General features: G+C 40.2%; 1 protein-coding gene across 2 annotated transcripts in view; it reads right to left on the reverse strand.

Moving 5' to 3' along the window:
* The window catches only part of atrn (attractin), a 153,948-nt gene extending 132,708 nt beyond the window's left edge, over window positions 1-21,240 (reverse strand). The window contains exons 1-4 of one of the 2 annotated variants that reach the window (XM_034111168.2): window positions 20,793-21,240; window positions 5,166-5,249; window positions 2,665-2,778; window positions 1,925-2,053 (exon numbers count right to left, since the gene is read on the reverse strand). In XM_034111168.2, the coding sequence (XP_033967059.1) occupies window positions 1,925-2,053; window positions 2,665-2,778; window positions 5,166-5,249; window positions 20,793-21,019 (554 nt within the window). In that variant the 5' untranslated portion in view covers window positions 21,020-21,240. The remainder of the gene's footprint in view (window positions 1-1,924; window positions 2,054-2,664; window positions 2,779-5,165; window positions 5,250-20,792) is intronic. The other variant, XM_034111169.2, reaches the window with a different exon arrangement.
* Window positions 21,241-22,311: the final 1,071 nt, after the last annotated feature.

The following is a 22,311-nucleotide window of genomic DNA, read 5'->3' on the forward strand; positions in this document are numbered from 1 at the left end:
GTCAAAGGTTTAGCAGTAACTGGGATGATTATCCATTCGAGTGAGACTGAAGAGGGATGTTTGTCTTCAGGAGGGAGAGGGAAATGTTTTGGAAGCGAGAGACGGCACAAAAAGGCCCTCGTCATTCTTTCATGTTCCTTGGAAAGCCTCGTGGTTTGATGTTTCCGTTCCTCCACCTCTCGGAGACACCAAAGGCACCGCGCTTTCATCCGACTGTTTCTCAACCCAACTTCAATCCCATCGCCATGGTGACTGGACCAGTGAGCTGGGAAAAACTCAGGGGCCCATTGTGTCCTTTTCAGACGTTGGGAACGGACAAGCTTCACTTTGAATTTAGAAGACGTTTCTCTTTATGCCAGCTTGGGGAAAACAACATTTGTGTCTCTATATGACTTGAAGTTTAGTTTCATCTGTCTATGTGTGTGTGCACAGGTATATGGTTGTTTATCAGATTCAAGTTATAAGAATATATGAGTTTGAGTTATATATATATGAGTGTTTGTTGTGAATACATGGGAATTCATTGATTGTCTGTGTTTATCCCATTGCATTTTCCCTGCTCACTCATCCGAATTATCTAACGCAGCCCCTCGTCCTCCACAATGTTAAGCTGTAGCCACTCATTTAGCTATCGCTGTTGTTGTCCAGGCGTCTCCCCGGCAAACTTTCAAGCGTGGTCTGCCGCAAGCGAGCGGCAGGAGCGGGGCTTTCAGCATCAGCTGTGAGCTGGGCTTGATGTTTAAAACAACTTTTTTTGTATCCATATCTCTCGCTAGAATCTGCCAACATCCAACTAACAACAACAACAACAACAACGTCAAGCCTTTGGGCTCTGAAACTTTTTTTTTCACTTTTTTATGCAACTTGAACGTTTCTGACTATTTTAAAATTAGGAACATTTGAATTGTAAATGTCAATTTAAGCACAATAAAACATTTGAGATAGCTTTCCATTATAATGTTCCAATTACATAAATCTTTCTCCCTTACATATTAAGGATATTATATATCCATAAAAATGAGTCAATGTTTATTTACCAGTATAATGTGTATTAGCTAATAATCTGAATCAATAAAGCAACTAGTAACTAGAGCTGCATGATAAATGCAGTAAAGTAAAAAGTATTAAACAGGGTTCCAAAATGTAGAGCAGTAGAAATAAAGTAGCATAAAAAGTACTTTACAAATGTATTTAAAGGTGGGGTAGGTAATTTTGGAGAAACCAGCTCGAGTGCGCCATCATTCGAAAATACACAGCCGGAAAAAATCTGCCACTTCCTTACAGAGCCCCTCCTCCAACACACACGAACGCGCACATGACCAATGAGGGCACGAGATAAGTGTGTGCCCAGATGGAAGGCTGACAGGCAGGTAGGCCATCCAGTTACTTTAGCCGGGCCGGCTCAAATGATTGGTCGTGCTTTTCACAGTACTACGGCTTCCACAGATGACGTTTTTTTATGGATTTTTTGTCAAAGCACTTCAGATATTCATTGCCATCGGGATGTTAAGAGCATTCCATGGAATATAACAACAAGTGTATCTCGGGCCGGTTTCTCAAACTTACCTACCCCACCTTTAAGTACAGTCCACCACTGTGTTAAACTAGTTATTGGCCTATTTTTGCTTCCATGTGGTTTATCTTAGCATTGTGAAGTGATGCAAACAAAATGATTGCACACGTGTGGCCCCTGAGGCCTGCAGCACCACAATCAGAGGATGAGGAGCAAATTAATATGTGGAAGCTGCCAGCAGAGATCTGAGATTTCAAAACCAAGAAAACATTTCATTTAATTTGGAGAAGCGACCTGGAAGTGGAGAGATAAGCCTTTTGAAAGCTGCTTTGATGATATGCTAAAAACTGATTGCACTTTCCTTTTGAAAGTGAAACCAATAGGGAATTTAAATTGTTGTTCTTCTCTCACCTGTAGGAAATGTTGAAGCCGGTCAGGTTGTAGGCAGCGTCACTGAAGAAGTGCAGCAGGGCATAGCCGGACTGAGACACCACCTCAGGGACTGTCTCGTTCCCGTAACGCTCAGGCACGATCAGACCACTGCAATTACAACACAAACATGTCATTTAACAGATTAAGATTGTAATTTTCACATATACAGAACTCCTAGACTGATATGTATATAAGAGGTAAGGATCTTGTTGAAGGAGACACAACAGTCTTTGCTTGTTTGTGAGCATAAACGTATATATTTAAGGGTTTAGTAATTGTTTGTAAATCTTTTCTCTACCACCGTAAAACACGTTTCTGCTCAGATAAAACATTCTGAGGGATCGAAGTGAATACTTAAACCAACTTTTTTGGATTAATTTGTAAAATAAAGAGAAATAAGGCAATAGATAAGCCAGTCCACCAAGCGAGTTTCTATACAAATGGCAGGATAGTGTATCATCATTCACCTTAAAAGGGCCATCTTAATGCATGGCACACAGAAAAATGGAGGCGATGGGTTACTTGCTTAAGTAATAATAACGTATTGGAAGCAAAGAAATGCCAGAATTATAAACATTTTGATATCTTAACATGTAATGGATCCACTCCTGGCTAATTCATGTTGAATGTAAGTGCTTAAAAAATAACATTTCCACAACATCTACTCCGCACAGGGACTACTTGTACAAGAGACTGCAGTGAACCCACAGCAGACGTACCTGAAGGCGGCGAGGAGGGGGGCGTAGATTGAGTCTCCGTCGTACACGTACAGGTGGTCCCAGCTGCATTCAGTGGCAAAGTGGTTAAACCGTAATCGGAGTATGGTGTTGGGCCTGGAAAACAACACACAGAGGAAGACCATGAGAACTTCTGAACGGGATGGGAATTTAATGGAAAAAAACAATATTTTGCATGCATACAGGTGTTGTTATTGTTTCTGAAAGAGAGAAGTGAAGAGGTTGCACACTGCACCCACTTTCAAATGGCGAGCAGAATAAATGGGATTTTTGGAACATAGAAAGGTGGATAATTACCAGCTGAAGTGGTACAGGCAAAACATGTTCTACCTACGACTAAACTTCACTTGCATTAGCTTTATATTTAAATCACAGTAAAAAAACAAACTGTTATTTCAAATTCATACGATTTTATTAGATGATTTGTTACATTAACGGACGTAACCGAAGGTAAATCCCAGCTTTGACAAGTGAAGAATCCGATATATCATTTTAAACTGTGCAATATTAATGTATTAAGCCTCCGTGACCTTTACAGTACAGCAGAGAGACAAACAGGAAAAAGGAAGCTTGTTTAATCAGTTTTTGATTGAAGACATGAGATTCTTGAAAACATCTCTGTTCTAAATGTGGTTAACATGGCAACATGGAATCATTCAAAAGTGAATAACACAAAGGCCTATTTAGCTTTCTTTACTTTGAGGGTACAAGATGTACTGGAAATGTTATGAATGGTCACATTTATCTCCTTACAATTTGATTTATTGAAGCGCAGAGGGGCTCATCCTCCCTCCCTCCCTCCCCTCGCGGAGGAATAGGAGCAGCCCCGAGGTTGGATTAGAAAAAGAAAGCTTGGCGACTGGTAAATAATGATTCAAAAACCAAAGAGCGACTGGAGATATCTGACAAAGAAACCCCTCTTTTAAATCACTGCTACCCATAAACACGGCTTTATTTTACTGATCATTTCACTGCCTTTGTGTAAAGTCGCTTCAGGCCACAGCAGGCGCTTAACGGCAGGGAAAGCATTGAGTGAATGTATATACGAGGCGATACAATTCTCCTGTCATTCTGATGCATATGGTGGACGTGCCACTGCATTAACCTCATGCTGAGAGCTATGGAGAAAGCATATTAAAGTGCCATTAGTATGTAATGAAACCGCTGAACGAGAGCGCTCACAGAAGCCATTCAGGAACAGGAAGGTCAGAGGTTCGAGTCCCTGTAACATCCACACGTCCTGTGCAAGGAAACACGAGTGTGACCTCCTGAGCCTCGAGAAAACTCACTCATGTCTAATCGTCCTCAGGAATGACAATGTTGGCGAAATGCTTACAATGCAAATGCAATCAGAGAGCTTATGGTTCGGAAGAGCTGCTGGGACAAAGAAAAATGAGAACCATGGCTCTGAATCGATACTCTGTCGCGTGGTAATGCTGACTAAAACAATAGAGAAGGAGTATTGGATTCCACACAGTTACTTTGCCATTCATTTCCATCCATCAGCTTCAGCAGAGTGTATAGACCTGATGCTGGAGGGTCTCTCAGTGAAGGACTGCAGTGCAGACTGTGTGTGTTACCGTCATTATGAGCACCCTTGGATTATTGACTTGCAGCTTCTCTTTTCACAATCCATCCCTCAGCTGTCTCCAGGTTATCAATTCTGTAGCCTCTTTTTCATAATGGCAGAAACTGATGTAATGGATGAAATCAATGAGAGTATTGTTTCGTGTGACTTTGCTCTGGCTTCTTAAGAGACTCGATGCGTAGGTTGTTTTTGTGCATTTTAAAACACTAATTATTTTTTGGATAGCAGCTTATCATATGGAAAATATTCTGCTTCAATCTACACCAGGTGTGTCAAACTCAATTTCATCGCGGGCCACATTAGCATTATGGTTGCACTCAAAGGGCCGGTTGTAACTTTAAGACGATACAAGTATATAAAATAATGCATTATATTACATTATTGCCTCTGCATTGGATTATTATCGGATAGGGTAATAACTTCATAATTAACTTCTGAATGCAGAAGTCTAGGGCAAATAATTGCAAGTCTCTTCAGTGTGCATGTCACAAAATTAGATGCATTGTGGGACATGTTGTTTATTGGCAATGTACTTCTGTAAAACGGCATGTAACCGTATAATAAACATATTATATTCATTGCAAGCTCTTGCGGGCCACATAAAATGATGTCGGGCCTTGAGTTTGTTTTTTTATTGCGGTCCAAAAAATATTCACTTGCTTGCCTGACATCTGTATTTAGAGGGTCACGCAGCAATCTACCACCATACAGTTAATTAATAAACAAGAATAAAATCTACTTTTTACCCCACTATTTTAGGGATATGATCAAAAAAAGACTCAAAACTCAATCAAAAGTTTCTGAACTAACAAAGTGGTTAAAATAAAAAGTAGCATAATTGTTGAAAAGTAATGTGCTGTTATTCTGTGCTGTGTCGGATCTGCTTCCTACTTACTGTCCCTCGATCAGCCAGGTGCACTTGGTCTTGTACTTGTAGTTCCCTGGACCGTCACTCAGATGACCAGAGGGCCCCGTCAACCTGAGAGAAAGAAGATAGACAAGGTTACAAATTAATATGTAAAACGTTTTATTCCGAACAATCTGAAACCCAGGAAACGTTATTCTGTTAGAGGCAGTGTCTCCCACAGAATTTGATTCTATTTCTGGGGGCACCGCACCGCACCCCCGGCAAGAAAAGCCAAAGGCCCCTTAACCTATTCGAGTGGCCCACGCATCAAATAAGAAAATACATGCGAGTTCATGGATACTGTAGACAACGTTCTTGTTGCTCTGTATTGCGTTGTTAATGAGTGAGACACCCCGGAGTTGAGGATCTGTGGGGTTTATCCTCCCAAAAATATAATTTAGGCATTTAGCAGACGCCTTATTCCAAAGCGACTTACAATGACCAATCACAGGGACATTCTCCCTGGAGTAACTGAGGGCTAAGTGCCTTACTCAAGGGCACACTAGTAGTGGTGTTCCAGGTGGGATTTAAACTCGCAACCTTCCGATCATCAGCCCACCTCACTATCCATTAGACCACCAAAATTAAAAAAATTAAATAAAAATATATTATTTAAACTTATTTTTTATGAGATCCATTTGCGGCGGACGATATTTAATTGTGGCGGCCCGCCACAAATAAATCAATGTATGAGATATACTGAGAGGTGTAATGTGAAATAAGTACCTGATAGCACCCCTGAATCCCCAAAACCACAGCATCACTGTGTGTAGGAGCCACATATGAAGCCATTTCTGTGTTTTTTCTCTTGTTTAGTCCCTCGCGGCACTTTGTAAAGATTACTGCCGCAATACTGTGCTTTATGCAAGAATGTTCAACATATACTGATACGTTTGACTGGGAAAAATGTGCATATCACATTAAAAAGAAGTATTAAAAACAAGAAAGAAAGCCAAATGACTCCCTTTAGAATTCCTCATGTTTTGTTGTTCAATTAAAGATGTATTTCTGTCATACTTATATCATGCAAATATAATAAACCACTGAAACAAATGAATTAGGGTGCAATCATGTATTAATAATACATACCGTCTGTCCAAAACAATTATTATGGTGTTCCCTGACAGATGTATTCTGAACATTTACAACCATTGAGCAGTAAAATAATAATAACACATTTTTATGATGATGAAGCATAATAAAGAACAACCATCTGTACATGGGACATGTTTGGTACTAAACTGAAATCCCACGGGTATTTGCCCCTTTTTAAAAGCCTTACAGAGACGCTAGCATTGCTGTAGAGTAAACTCTCAGGCCTGTTGTGAGCTAAACTGATGAGAAACTCTTGTTATTTCTCAAGTAAACCTTTTCCATTTCTCAAATTGGAGCACGTTGACTCTATATCATGGAAACTTCAGTATATTTATGATGTTCCCAGACAAGACAATTTCCCCTTCTTAAGACATGTTCTACACGCTACATTTATAACAAATTCAATCATGATTGAATGGATGACAACATCAGAATATTGAAAGTCAGTTGAGTAAACTTTGCAATACTCATATCCTTTGAAATATATAAATGATCTATCTTTAAAATACTGAATAAAAAAGAAACGCTAGAAGTTGTTGCTAAGAATACTTGCGTAGTAGCTTCATAGAAATTAACACACACACACACACACACACACACACACACACACACACACACACACACACACACACACACACACACACACACACACACACACACACACACACACACACACACACACACACACACCACACACACACACACACACACACACACACACACACACACACACACACACACACACACACACACACACACACACACACACACACACACACACACACACACACACACACACACACACACACACACACACACACACACACACACACACACACACACACACACACACACACACAGCGTCAAGAGCCTGTCAGCAGAGAGGGAGGTACACAATAACTTCTGCCACTTCAGATTTCATTTATTGCAGCCTGGTGGTTGAGCAAACAGTAAATAAGCCAGCTTCAGGGTAAATGATTAAAGCTCACTGCAAATTACTATGTGAGGCCGCCACCACGACGGATAGCCAGACTGAGAGTGGAGCACGGCGGCCGGCCTGTTATTGCATGATCAATTCGTGCCTGATGACACAGCAGAGAGCAGCTGAATTACACAGGGGGCACTTACATGCAGCCAGAGATTGTATCATTACTCATGGAGGTCTCAGGGTGCAATGACTCTCTAAACACACCCAGTCACAGTCTGCCTCCAAAACAGTCTCTCAGCACCACTTGGTGCTAAAGTCTGCAGAAAGATCTCTGCATTACGATGTCAATAATAGGGAAGGGCTTTTTAGGTTCATATTCAAGGACTGTAATTTGCTCTTTCAATTCTAACACAGGGAAAGGGTTTTCAAAATGAACAATCTAAATGGTGAATGGTTAGTGTGCTTTCTGTCCTGAAAGTGAAAACCAAACATGGAGAAGCAGTGTTTACTTATTATGCTCTGTTTAAGTGGAACAAACTACCCAAAAAATTGCAGGTACGCTTCAACTCTCACTTATTTTTCTATTTTCCACCACCTTCTATTAAATCAAAAAAAGTTTCATATCTTATACTGCAACTCTTTTTTCATTTTAAACCTGTCTTTTCTATTTAAGCTTATTTTAATTTGTCATCTTTTGGCTTTAATGACTCATTAAGAATATCAAATTAACTTAAATGTCATAACAAATTAGTTTATGTTGCACAATTTGTTTTTAATGCGGTAAGGTTTTCTGTAAGGTACTTTGCATTTGCCTTGAAATTTGCTGTATAAATAAACTTGCGTGGAAAGTTTGGGATAGTCTTTGCAGACCATTGGTGCACAAACCAGAGTTCTCGTTAGCCGGTAATTACCGGACTATGACCGGAAAAATATGCTGAAGACCGGCAAATCTAAATCTCTCTGATATGTTTAGTTTGACTGTCGGGTCACTCATTACTGGATCCGCGAGCTGCAGGAGAAGGAGACAGCGCTCCGTTTATTATTCCCGTGTTATTTTTTTTATTTGATATACTTTATTAATCCCCGTGGGGAAATTGTTTCTCTGCATTTGACCCATCCTAGTGTTAGGAGCAGTGTGCTGCCATTTTGAACGGCGCCCGGGGAGCAGTGTGGGGAACGGTGCCTTGCTCAGGGACACCTCGGTAGCACTTGGTCTTGCCGGGACTTGAACTGGTGACCTTCCAGTTGCCAAGCCAAGTCCCAATCGACTTCGCCACCACCGCCCCCAAATTATTGTAAATTACTGTACACTTTTGAATAATGTAGTTAATCTACTATAATTAGTTTGTTTAATATTGAATCATATCAATTTGTTTTAAAGCTCAATAAATAACAAAAAATACCTTTGAACTTTAACGGACATTTTGACCGGCAATAAAATATTCTTACAAGAACTCTGGCACAAACACCTATATACTATAACACACCACAGGAGAGGGATAACCCCCAAAAATTAATAGTAATCATCTAACTAGTTGTTCTATGATACAAATGTTAAACGTTACATAACTTGTACTGCACAATCATGTTGTTTACTTTGTGGGACTACTCCATAACATGACTTTTATGACGCATGTCATAATTCTACCTGGAACGTAATCTATTGAACACCTGGAACGTAATCTATTGAACAAATATTGACGTCGTCCAAATTGAGTGCTCATGCTCATCCCCACTAAGTAACGATCTACAGAAACACTTCCTATTTTAAGCATGCCACTATTCAGCACATATTAAAAGAAAACTAACTTAGATCCGGCCCTGCCCGTGAACTACAGGCCTATATTAAAACTACCCTTTCTGTCGAAAGAGAAGGTCGTGGCCAACCAACTCACTGCTGCATTGGAGAGGCACAATATTTATGATAAGTTCCAGTCTGGGTTTCGGAAAAAGCACTCCACTGAAACGGCTCTCCTGAGGGTTTCTAACGACTTCTGATGTGGGTGATTGCTCTGTGTTAGTACTTCTTGACCTTCTGTGTTTGACACTGTAGACCACCATATCCTGATCAAGAGGTTACGTGACTGGGTGGGCATAGCACTAGACTGGTTTGCATCATATCTTGCTGACAGAAGTTTCACCGTCTCGATTGGAGACTTTGTGTCAGACTCCTCTCCACTGTCCTGTGGTGTCCCGCAGGGCTCGGTCTTGGGGCCTCTGTTATGCTCCCTATATTTGCTACCCTTAGGACAGATCATAAACAGATTTAACATTACATATCACTTATATGCGGTCCCACATTACCCCAATACTCAGATATCTTCACTGGCTCCCTGTAGCTTATAGCAGTGGTTCTCAAATGGGGGTACGCGGACCCCTAGGGGTACGTTGGAGTACTACAGGGGGTACGTGAGATTTATTTTATGTTAATGTAAAAAAAAACATAATTAATGCATTTACACAAACTACTAATAGTAGATTAACTACTTTATTCAAAAGTTTACAGTAATTCTGGATAATAAAATGGGAAAAGTAAACGGGGTGCTCTCTTTTCCTCTCCCTCTCCCGACAGCTCGTCAGTCTCGTGCAGCTCGCTGAACCTGTAATAAGTGACCCGACAGTAAAGAATAAATATATGTATAACTAGTTTAGCTTGTTCCAGAGTAGATAAAATAGCTAAGTGTGTTAGGTCTAACTCTTAGTGTATTTTGCTCGGCTCAACGATCCATCACAGTGGCGGAGCTGTGATCATGCAGAGCTGCGTGTTCTCCGTCAGCAGCAGCTGATCTGATCTCTCTCTCGCGTCCGGTTAGACTTCACTCGTGTCTATGTCCAAATCTATCAGATCTAGCTAGTTCTAGTTAATTATATGACTGCCTGCTTTTCAAAAGGACCTAAACAATAAGCGTTGCTTGACAATGGCGTGTGGCCGCAAAGTATAGCGCAGCATTATGCATAATGTTTTTATGAGGAGTCAAAATCCCATGCTCATAAAATGCTCATATTTTGTTCTCTTCATTCCCCACGCCCCAAAATAAATAAATATACCAATTTTAGGAAAAGTAACAAAGTTTGGGTGTGGGTTTTATATTAACAGAGTTACACATATTTCAAAACGCGAAGTGTAACGCGAAGTGTAATAACTGCAGTTTGCCTCCCTGTCAGAATGACAAAGATCCTCAGTGAAGCACAAGCCCATGTTTCACTACATTGTAAGTACAACTTATTAAAAAAGATCAGTTCAATGCAACTAATGTCGTCTCAGTGTTATTGCATGATGTTAAAATTGGTTTGCCATGAATTTAGTGATGGATTGTAAACATTTGAAATGCAGCATTTAAGTGTTTCTCAGTTACAAGGTTATTGTTTTAATAAATCAGACACTGATGGTGTGTTTTTCAAAGGGGGTACATTATTGAAATTTTTTTGAGAACCACTGGCTTATAGGATACAGTTCAACACTTCAAAGTCCTCACTCTCACAATCAGAGCATTGCACGGTCAGACTCCTGCAAAATGTGGCTAACCTAATTCATCCATATACATCAGCCCGCCCATGCACAATTTACTGTCTGTCCCACGTACCCACCTTAAGACCCGCGGTGAACGAGTGTTCAAGGCCGTGGCTCCTAAGCTATGGAACGCTCTGCCCGCTCATCTACGGTCTGCTGACTCCGTTGATTCCTTTAAAACTGATTTAAAGACATTCCTGTTTGGGCAGGCGTTTGGGTAACCGGTGTGCTTGATTTTATTCTATTTGATACTATGTTTTTATTTGGTTTTCATTGTGTTTTTATTGTGTTTTACTGTGTTTTGGTGCTTTTATGACTTCTTAACAAGTGGCTTGTGTGGTCATTTATCATTGTGTGATTCCTATGATGATGTTTTATTGTTTTGTCAAGCACTTTGTGACTTTGTCTGTGAAAAGCGCTTTATAAATAAACTTTACTTGCGTTCATAAAGTCAGATCTATTACACATTTAATTCTTTCCACTTAATTAATAACCAGATGTTAATCTTTGAAAACTTCAGCAGGAAATGGATCAAATAATCATGATCAGAACATTCTGATCCCTGTTGAGCATTGCATAACAGAGTTTATTTTGGCACCCAGTCAACAAGTGAGCTGAGACTTCTTGTTATTGAAAACTTCGCCTGCAACCATAGCTGCAGAAGGGCGGGCCAATAGCCCAGCTGAGTGGGCTCCAAGTCCAGGGCCAAGGGTGTTGCTAAGTTAACGACAACTTTACAGGCCAGACTTATGACTCGATACTGCAACAACGCTCCTCTGTGAGGGATGGACTTGGAGTCAGAGTATCAGCAAATAAAGAGTTTAAACCACTAAAAACGTAACCTGCTGTTAATCTTTACCTGATTTAACACTGAAACCACACATGAGGCTCTGTGTATTGCTGGCTCACTGTTTCAGAGTACTTCCACCCACTTCTTTTCTCACAGCAGGTCTCAGCGGTTAACTAACAAGTACACTAACGCTGTAATTACAGATCTCTCGGTGATAATGCAGCCCGGCCTGCAGGGACTCTCTGCTCACAGTCAACATAACACACAAACAGCTCTTATCTCCCCTGAACTCAACACAACATCAACCAAAGGACTCACACTGTTCCACTGAAAATGGCTAATAAGCCAAGGTCATGATATTTCTCAGAACAATGCAAACACATTTTCAGGAAGGACAAGTTTCTGCTAAATGTAAAAAAATCTAAAAATGATAATGGCACACAACATGAAGAGCATGATAACATCTTGTCCATGACTGATACACATATATTATGGCAATTTACAAGCATGAGGCAGTAAATCATGTTTTTATTGTGAAGAAGCAGCCATCTGTATCTGGAACATATTAGGGACCGAAATTAGAATCAAACAAGAGCAAACTGAATTAAAAGTCAGCAACTATTTCCTAAGCCTACTATGAGCTTTTGACGAACATCCAACAATAAAAAATGTAAAGAAATTACAAAAAAAATTCAAAACTAAATTCATCAACCATGTCAATTATCAATTATCATATAAAGCTAATAAAATACATTTTGTATTGCAATATATAATCATTGAAATTGTGAATAAATACATGATAATTTAATTTAATTTTTTAATGCATGTCAACTTTCAAGCAGTGACTTAAATATTTATTTTGTTCAAGGGTCAAAAAAACGTTTTGGAGAAATTTGGTATAAAAATCTGACCATATAAAACCGGGTGTTGAAAAGGCCTGTTATGCTGGGAAGTGATCAGGGTTTGAGTTACATTTAAAAACATGAATGTAGTTTAGACCCCCGTGCAGCATGCAGTCAAAAGTTAGAGAAATGCAATAAAAACTGCAAATGTATCATCTTAATATTAAAAAGGTCCTGAGATCAATCAGTAGCCAGCCAGTGTCTGCACTTCCTGTTACTGGACCCACATTGATATCAGAGCCTTTCAACAGCTCTTTCTCATGCAAACAGTGCTATCCCTGCAGAGCGGCCAAGTGCTCCACAAATGGCAAAGTGGCGCAGCATGAGAGCAGAGCAAACATGATTTCTCATTGAAAGGTGACAACAGTCCTTTCAGTGCACAGACTGAGCATGATCAGAGTCAGTGAGGGGGAAGCGGCGTCTCCCTTTGGACTGTCTGAGCTTAGTGAAGCAGCCGATATGAGATTTTAAATCAATTACGGAATATTCGGGAAGAAATTACACTTTTATTGAATTGTTATATCCCAATTGAGTGGTGAAAAAGATTAGATAACCTCACATGATATTGCCCGTTAGCAGGCAGAAGCATTCTTTAATATCTAATGATTTTTTTTATGACCCAGGCCCATCAGGAGTTGCTTGTGTGAATTTTAGTGAGGTGCACAATAACTGCGCTCATAAGCATCGATGATAAACAATAAAGATGCTATCCTGCATGTTGATGTTTGTTAAATAGATACATGAGATAATACAAAGGTACAAAGGTAGCAGCCACGGAGCAGGAGAGCTGTGAAGCAAACATGGCCGACAATAAAAGTCTACAAAAGGCTGCGTGCAAGTGAACATTTCATTATGAGCAAGTGGCTGTTTTCGAAGCTACTGTGCTTTCACACCTCAGGGTTTTGTTTGAGTTTGGGTTGCAATATGAAGAGAGCTTTTTAATCTACGCTAATGTATTCTTTCATCAGCCTTAAAAAGCATCTCATCTCCACTCACACCCTGCAGATACACCTCATCTGCACAAACAAAATGTTCCCTTTGATTTTCAGCATCACAGAGCAGCTGAGTGCAGATTATACCAAACACCAATCACTTTTGGAACTTAGAAGACACATCTCCAATGTCGGACTAAAATCAAGGTTTTGGTTTCCATGCTTTAATGTTAAAAAAAACAGAGCCCAGTCTGCTCTGATTGGTTAGCTGGCCGGCTTTGTTATTGATGGTTGATGACTACCTTAGACTATCACGTACAATGTGTTGGAGCACTAGCCAAAAGAAGCGCAACTATTACGTAATGATGTCACTATGTTGCGAAGGTAAACCAATGAGTCCAATCTAGGGCTGCACGATTTTGGGAAAAAATAAATCTAATTGCGATTTTTCTGACAAATATTGCGATTGCGATTTGCGATATTTGTTTTTAAGCGACCCAACGGAAGTTTATTGTAAAATGCGGCTATAACTCCGGCTAGGAAGGTCGTATCAACATGCTCCCGTCTCTAGCACCCCCGCAGCCCGAGCTACGAGTGAAAAAACTAAACTTACATGAAACTTCCGTTGGGTTGCTTTAAAGTCAAGCTTCAGTTTAAGATTCACCCTGTAATAGAAACACGTGATGGAGCATCACTAACCTGACTCAGAAACCATCTAGGAGAGCTCCATTGGAAGCCATTTGGAAAGGGCAGGCACTTTCAAAAGCACTTAGACAGATTGATCCAATCACCTGCCATCACCTTCTATCATGGGCTACTTCTGATTGATTAGCAATGGCTGGTACATGTGGAGCACAGCACTTCCGATTGGTGTGGATGACTGACACACAATAAAAAAAAAAATTTAATTTAAAAAAAATCGCAATCGCATCATTTCAAATCGCGATTTCGATTTAAAATCGATTAATCGTTCAGCCCTAGTCCAATCGAGGTGTTTCTGGCAAGGGGGGGAGGTTGGCTGGGTGTGGGAGAGAAACTTTGCAGACCATGTACATGCACAATAACCTATAACACACACTAGAGGAAAGTGAAAACACCAACACGTTTTAGTCTTAGTGAGGTTCAATGAGATTAAAGATTTCTGTGTGGACATATAGATTTTTTATAGAATGGCGTCACTGCCATCGCAGCAAAGCATAGTATTACTGTTTATTTGTTAGAAAATCCATCCATCCACTACCAAGCTGTACAACTTCCTAAAGTCCATCTTTGACTCAGGATGGGGCAAACTTTTCTACCTCTGCATCAGTAAGCTAAAAACCCAGAATAAATCAGTCGAGCAGCAGTGGGGGCCATTATTCTCTGCAGAGGGCAGTCTGGCCGCTCAGCAGGCCTTCAGTGGAGCGCGGTCGGCCTTCAAACTGATCCCAGAGCCTGAGGACTTGTAAGCAGACTACACAAGAGACAACACTACGGAGAGAGCTGTGAGACTGAACATACCCAAACAACTAACCCTAACCCTGTACAGCATCAGTGGATCAAATAGTATTTAAAAATGCATTTGTCATTTTCTAATGATATTGATTATACATGGCAGCAGGTATGATTTTAGATTGTGATTGATTTAAACAAGTAATATATCACGAGAAGAAAGATTGAACATTTGGCGTTTTCTTTTCAATTTGGGCAAGGAACAACTTTTTAAAAAAGTAATTCCTGATCCATTTGTCATACAGATATAACAGGAACATATTTGTATTCACATTGTGGCATTGGTTTGAATCATTTCGCCATTCCCTGACTACATCTACTAATAGAGTGCCATAGGAAAGAGATGTACGATTAGCTACACAGAACCACAAGTAGGAATTTCTTAGAATGAAAAATAAAATCTTATGCCTTTAAAGCCCCGGCCACGCGAGGAAAACGGCTAAACGCATAGGATTAACGCAAACGCAAACAAGCTTCCGTCCACACGCAATAGTTATCCGGATAGTGTCTGTCCACACGAGACTGCTCCGTTTAGCTCCAACCGCTGGAGAAGCTGCAGTACATATGCAGGAGCCTGTACGTGGCGCTGTAACTTCCTCCACAAAAGCAGCGAAGAAGCATGGTTGTCATGGTTGTCCTTCTGTTTATTCTCGCGGTGGGGGGCGAGTGAACCGGGCAGAGTTTTTCGCCAGTCAACGTGTATTAAAGTTTAAATCTTCCGACAAAATTATAAAAGTGCCAGTCAAAGGTCTTCTTTGTTATTTATTGAGCTTTAAAACAAATGAATAACGACTCTATATAATATAATAATAAAATACACGGAGCCTCTCTTTTTCCTCCCTTTCTTCGGACAGCGTCAGTGTCTGTCTCATGCAGCAGCTGATCCAGTAATGAGTGACCCGGCCGACAGTAAAAATAAAACATATTTATAACTAGTTTAGGTAGTTTGAGAGGTGTCTCCGTCCTGTCAGATTAGACTTCACTCGCGTGTATGTCCATATCGAGAGAAAGATAAATAATCTGAATTCAGTGTGCAGTTTACTTTGACGCGGGGGTGAGCAGCAGAGGTGGGGAGAGGCGGGGCTATTGCCTCATCATTATCAGAAAACGATCGTATAGGGCGTACACACCGTTTGACCCCCAGAGCGTTGTGTATGCCGTTCTATCCACCTTGGGACCCGTTATCATTTCCGCAGTTGTTTAGTGCCGTATTCGGTCGTGCTCGTGTGGCCGAACGGTCTATATGACACTAAACAGTAACGCAAACGACTGTTTTCGTCCTTGTGTGGCCGGGGTACAAGACAACAACCAAGCACACTAATCTGCTTTCCCCCCCCCCTTCTTGGGCCCTCATGGATGGCAGGGACTCCATCTTGGCAGGACCCTGCCACAGAAGGCTGCTTTTACCCGCATTCAGCCAGCCTTGAATGGTAGCATTGTCTGTATGCTAAACACAGCCTCATACCACAGGCTCTCCCCAAAAAACGATCGGCCCCTTGACCGCGGCAACACAACAACACATGATGATCTGCGATCACAGAGCTGACGGTTTACTGTTCCATTTAATGATAATTAGGCCGACACTGATAACGCTGTAGTGTACACAAAGCCTGGGCTGCTGAACATTATGCTGTAGTGTCAGAGCCCTGCTGTGTTATTAGTGAGGTACCACTCCTCCAGCAGACACGCAGCACCACTCTGACAGAAGGAAAGACAGAGCTCCATTTTTTTACTTTTCTAACACACAAGAGTTTTAGAAAAGAAACGAAGTAGGAAGAGAAGATGTAATAGCCACAGACAAAGTAAAAGTTCCACTTTAATAATCCCCACAGAAACTTGTTATCTTTGGTCAACTAACGCCAGCTTTAAGGGCCAGCAGCTTGAGCATACAGATGGTTATAAAACGGCAACGTTCATGTTTTTATTTCTTTGCAAGTTCACAAAATGTCTGGAAATAATGAAAAAAGCCCATTACAGTTTTCCACACTCCTGGCAACTAGCTTGGTTTGTCTGATGTCTGCAAAAACTGTCCTTACAGACAAAAGATATTCAACCATCATAGAAAGCAGAGAAAAGCACCACACCATTTGCAAATGTGAAAAGCTGGAACCAAACAATGTTTGTCTGAAAAAGAAATCCTTCCTAAGAAATGTTGTTGAATGTTTTTTTTTTTTATCAATCAACTAAATAATTAATTAACTTATCTAGTAGTTCCAACTTCCTAGGCCTTTGATGGTTTCTGCCTTTAGTTACAATTATGAGAGACTGACTGGATACTGGAAACATCATTCCTTCTTCTTTAAAAAAAAAAAATCAAATACAGCAAATATAACATTCGTACAGTATGTTGTCTTGACATGGTACTGAAAGAGTATCAAGTGTGTTTGCAGTACAACCCAGTTTACATGTTTCTATAGACACACTAGAAGCAATTGAGTTCAGCTACATGCTCAAGGACACTTATGTTGAAAAGAATACGTTGGGATTTAACTGCTAATTTAGAAATGAAAGGCCAAACCCCTCGACACCCAGCTCTTCTACTGACAGAAAGCAACATGTAAATGGTAAATGGACTGTACTTATATAGCGCTTTATCCAGTCTTTAAGACCCCTCAAAGCGCTTTACATACTCCATGTCGTTCACCCATTCACACCCATTCATACAGAGCAGTGTTACTCTAGGACAGGGGTGTCAAACTCAATTTCATCGCGGGCCACATCAGCATTATGGTTGCACTCAAAGGGCCGGTTGTAACTTTAAGACTATATAAAAAGACATATATAAATATTCAATATGTATAAAATAATGTATTATATTACATCATTGCCTCTGCATTGGATTATCATCGGATAGGATAATAACTTCATAATTAACTACGTCTGAAAGCAGAAGTCTAGGGCAAATAATTGCAAGTCTTTTCAGTGCGTATGTCCCAAAATGATTTAAAAAGCCAAATTCTGGAGAAAAAATAAATAGAAGTGACATTTTGAAATAAAAATCTAATTCTGAGAAAAAGGAATTCTATGAAAAAATGCATATTTTGAAGAAAAAAAGGCAAATTCTGAGAAAAAAGTCATATTTGAGATGCATTGTGGGACATGTAGTTTATGGGCAACGTGCTTCTGTAGCATGTAACCGTATAATAAACATATTATATTCTTTGCAAGCTCTTGTGGGGCCACATAAAATGAAGTCGCGGGCCGAATGTGGCCCCCGGGCCTTGAGTTTGACACCCCTGCTCTAGGACTTAACATTCACACACATGCACACACCGTTGGCCATCGGGAGCAACTCAGGGTTAAGTATCTTGCCCAAGGATACATCGACATGTTGACTGCATGGGCTGGGATCGAACCCACAACCTTCTGGTTGAAAGACGACCGCACTCCTTCGCAGCCAGAGTCGCCCTGTACTTAACAAATCAAAAAAGTCTAACAATTTCAATTTGACCAAACAGACTATATAGGCAATCATTATTCTTTTTATGGACATTATTATAACTTTTATTGTCAAAATATAGGGGCAAACTTAGTAGATATTTTTAAAGGACAGCTGAAGACATGTTTAGCTTTTTACAAGCGACTTCCCTCTTTTAAATCATTATTATTTTATAGGTTTTATCATTTTATTGTATTTATTCGCTGTGTCTTATGTCTCCCTTTGTTTTACTGAGAGGCTTATCCGTCTGGATCATTTTGTATTTTACTATCACACCTTTTTACATTTGTGTTCCTCCTTGAATTGTTAATTGTGTTTGTATGCTGCATGTGTGCAACAAGGTGTTAATGTTCGACCTGAACTACATTTCTGTTTAAATGTGTGCTGCATGCCATGTTGGTAAATCACTACGAGGTGCACTTGAACATGTGGAAAGTGCTTAAAGCTTTTTTATTATTAATCATAATTAAATTAAATGAATCTTCAATGACTCCACTTGAACTGGGTACCAACAACGAGCCACCATGTTACCCAGGATGCAGCTGGTGATGATTTCCCACAGTGATAGACTTTTCAATTAATACTCGAGTGCAACGCCCCTCTAGTTTTTAAAACCACGTCGAGCGTTTTCATCCAGAGACCACTCATCCGGCTGATCTGAAACATTAGAAGCCATTCAGAATCCATTTCACCGGTTCAGATATGCTGAGGAATCAGCTGTGCTAATGTGGAAAAAGTTCCCATCTTCCCTTTGCCTTAACCATGACCGACTTCTGGGTAAGCATTACACAGCCGGCCCCCCACCAGCTCTGCTTTTAAACCCCACAGGCTGGCACTGAGCTGAGGCAGCATGACAGAGAATATAGAATTAAAAAAACAGGGGGAAAAAACACCCCGGATGCCCTTTTAAAAAAGATATATATTCAAGCGAGGGCACACCCACACATTTTATGCTAGCTCATCACAATGCTGAGAAAAATCACCACAAAAAGGAAGAAGAAGAAGAAGAAGAAAGGCAGAACTTCTCAGTTTGATCTCTCAAATTTGACAACTGAAAATGAATGTGGTTGTTTTTCGTGGAAGGATACGCAGAAGGGGTTGAATCGCTTATAAGCTGGCTAATAGAGTAATTATCGCTGATCCTATCTAAAAGAAGCTGTCATCAAGTAGTGCTGACATTCACCAGCACAAACTCCAGTAACGTGAAGTGACACTTTAATGGGCACAGAACGAGATGTGCAGCGCTGATTGTCTGAATATTCTCAGGAATCGATGTTTGACACCTTTCAATTGCATTCTGCGATGGCCATTACACAGAAAGTAGTGACACTGTCTAAGTATGGGTGATGACCTACAGAAAGCTAACTTAGATGTGTGCAGAAATAGGGCAAGAGAGAGATTTGTTATTGGTTTTATCAACTGGTCCCTTTCCTCCCACCCCTCACATTTTTCCATGATTGACAACAAGACTAAAAAAGCCTATTCCTAATGCATTGACTCTGAACTGCTGTATCCTTTTAGTGGATAGCAGTTATCTGGACATGGTAGCCGTCAAATATCATCAAAACAGCCTGATTATTACCCAGCTCTGAGTCAGGATCTCCATTCTTTAGCAGAGGCACTGACACCTCATTGACTATTACTAAAACCACAGGGACCAACAAAACAACTCTTGTCCAAATGCTTCAAATTTGAGCTAAAACTAAAAAGTTATACGATTTTGCAACAACTTTGTGATGAGCTAGCATGTCTGTGTTCTGGCACGCCTGCATTGGAAATACATATCCGTCTGTGTTGTAAGAGAAATAAAGAGTTAGAGTGCAATGCATGATTGCAGATTAATGCCCAAGTGATTTGTTATAACATGCCAAACGTTCTGTGGTTACAGCTTTTCTGTTTCATGTTCATTGCTAATGTCACTTTTGGTTTAAATGCCATACAGGTGGCTGACTAAATGACTAAATGACAATGTGTGGACACTAATGAAGATTAAAGTCATATCACTGGCATTAAAAGTAGCATTGCTTAAGAAGGCTAGCATTTCACCTATTTGAACGGCTGGTAATATTAGTAGTAGTAGTATAAGTGGTAGTAGTAGTAGTAGTAGTAGTAGTAGTAGTAGTAGTATTTCAATGTCTCAGGTGTGCACTACAATTATTGTGGCTGCACTTGCTAACATTTTGCACAAAGCAGACATCCACAGCCTCTGTCGGAGGCTGTCTGTACCTGAATCTCCCTCCAGTTCATTTCGTTAAGTATAGTATGTTGCATTTTTGGAGGAGTTTATTTCCAAAACTAACCAAACTACACTGTAAGCATTGGACATGACAACAAAGCCTTAGAGTATTAGTGGTATTAGCCTAGTAGTGGTGGGAGTAGCAGCAGCAGCAGTCGTTGAATGTGTCAGGTGTGCACCACCACTCTTCAGTTCTTGTGTTTGCACTAGCTCACATTTTGCATAAAGCACAGCAGACATGCACAGCCGGTTGTCTCGGTGATAAAAGCAGCGTTATGGGGCTCACTGTACCTGAATCTCCCTCCGCAGTGTTGGCATTGGTCCCCTACCCAGCCGGGGAAGCACATACATTTTCCAGTAGCGGTGTTGCACTGCCCGTTCATGCACGGTTTGTCGCATTCCTTCGCCTCGGTGGAGCTGGGCAGCCCGGACAGCAGCCCGGTAACGGAGAGCAGGAGAGCGGTTGTCAGCATCAGCAGAGTCCGGCCCGAGCAGGCCCGCCGCGTCGCCCCGTACATTCTCCCACAAAAGATGGCTGCTTTGAGGAGAGCTCCGGTGCTTCGGGGGATAGCGACTAAACGCGCAGCCGGTCGGTGTGGTTCTTAAGGGACGGTTTCCAAGGGGATAACGGTAGTTGTGTTCGTTGAGGCTGGTCTTCTCCGGTTACTTGGTTTACATCTTCCCAGAGGTTCCGCCGTTACCCAGCGCCGCACCAAGCCGCATATTGACATCCAGAAGTGACGTTGTAGTAACGGAAATGCGCAACCGGGGGGAGGCACCCGGCGCGCGCCAGACTTTAAACGTTAATAAATTGAAGACTAGTTATTCGTACACGTATTGTTATACTTCCCTGTTGACTTTAATTTGTTTGCACGTTCGAGTATGTTATTTTTTATTTGATATTGAAATATTGTGTTATTATTGCATTATTATTAGTAGTAGTATTATCTTGCACTACTCAGGCACAAGGGTATGTATTGCTGTGTTCAACTTGCCTTCATCTTTGTGCATTCATTGTTAAATAAAAAATAAACTTATTTGAAAATCAGAAAGCAATTCTTTGTTTTACATTCTTTTTTAATATTTTGTTGGGTAATTCATTGTTAAATAATAAACAAACCTAGGTAAAGGTTTCTGTAAAGACCGATCAAGATACTGTTTTTTGTGTGTCCATATTCTTAACCAAGTTAATTTGCCTTTTTATATTTACAGTAGATGTAGAGGTATTTATAAAATATACACATTTTATATACAGAAAGTGAAGTCCCTCCAAAACCTAAATATTTTCTGGTATAATAAAATGTTTACATATATATTAACCCTCACAAAAATAATACTAACAGTACAGAAAGTTAAAGTTCACGTTTAACTATTTTCTGACTCCTTTTATGATAATATATTTTAAAGATCATGTATTTTGTGTTACATACCGAGGACTTGCTTAGTTGCAATGTTCAATAGGAAGAAGACTTATTTTATGTGGATGCTGACAACATATTTGCATAGCATAACATTTCATTTTTGAATAAATATTAACATGTTTGTTGGGTCATAAAACAAATATGAAAAATGTATTAAAAAAAATATTTTGCTGTTATTTATCATTATATCATTGAGAATGTTTTGCTAATTTCTTGACTCAGTGTTTGTTGAATATGATTCAGGTTGTGTGATAGTGGAATAAACCACTGATACAACCATTTAAAGTCTCACTAAACCAATGTGAATTATTCATTGGACTGATGATAAAGAAAGATGTTTTTCTGTTTCATGAAAGTTTTAAGTGTTTTTTTTTGCCTTATGAGGTTTA

Source organism: Pseudochaenichthys georgianus, chromosome 22 (assembly GCF_902827115.2).
Source record: "Pseudochaenichthys georgianus chromosome 22, fPseGeo1.2, whole genome shotgun sequence".
NCBI classification, from domain to species: Eukaryota; Metazoa; Chordata; class Actinopteri; order Perciformes; family Channichthyidae; genus Pseudochaenichthys; species Pseudochaenichthys georgianus.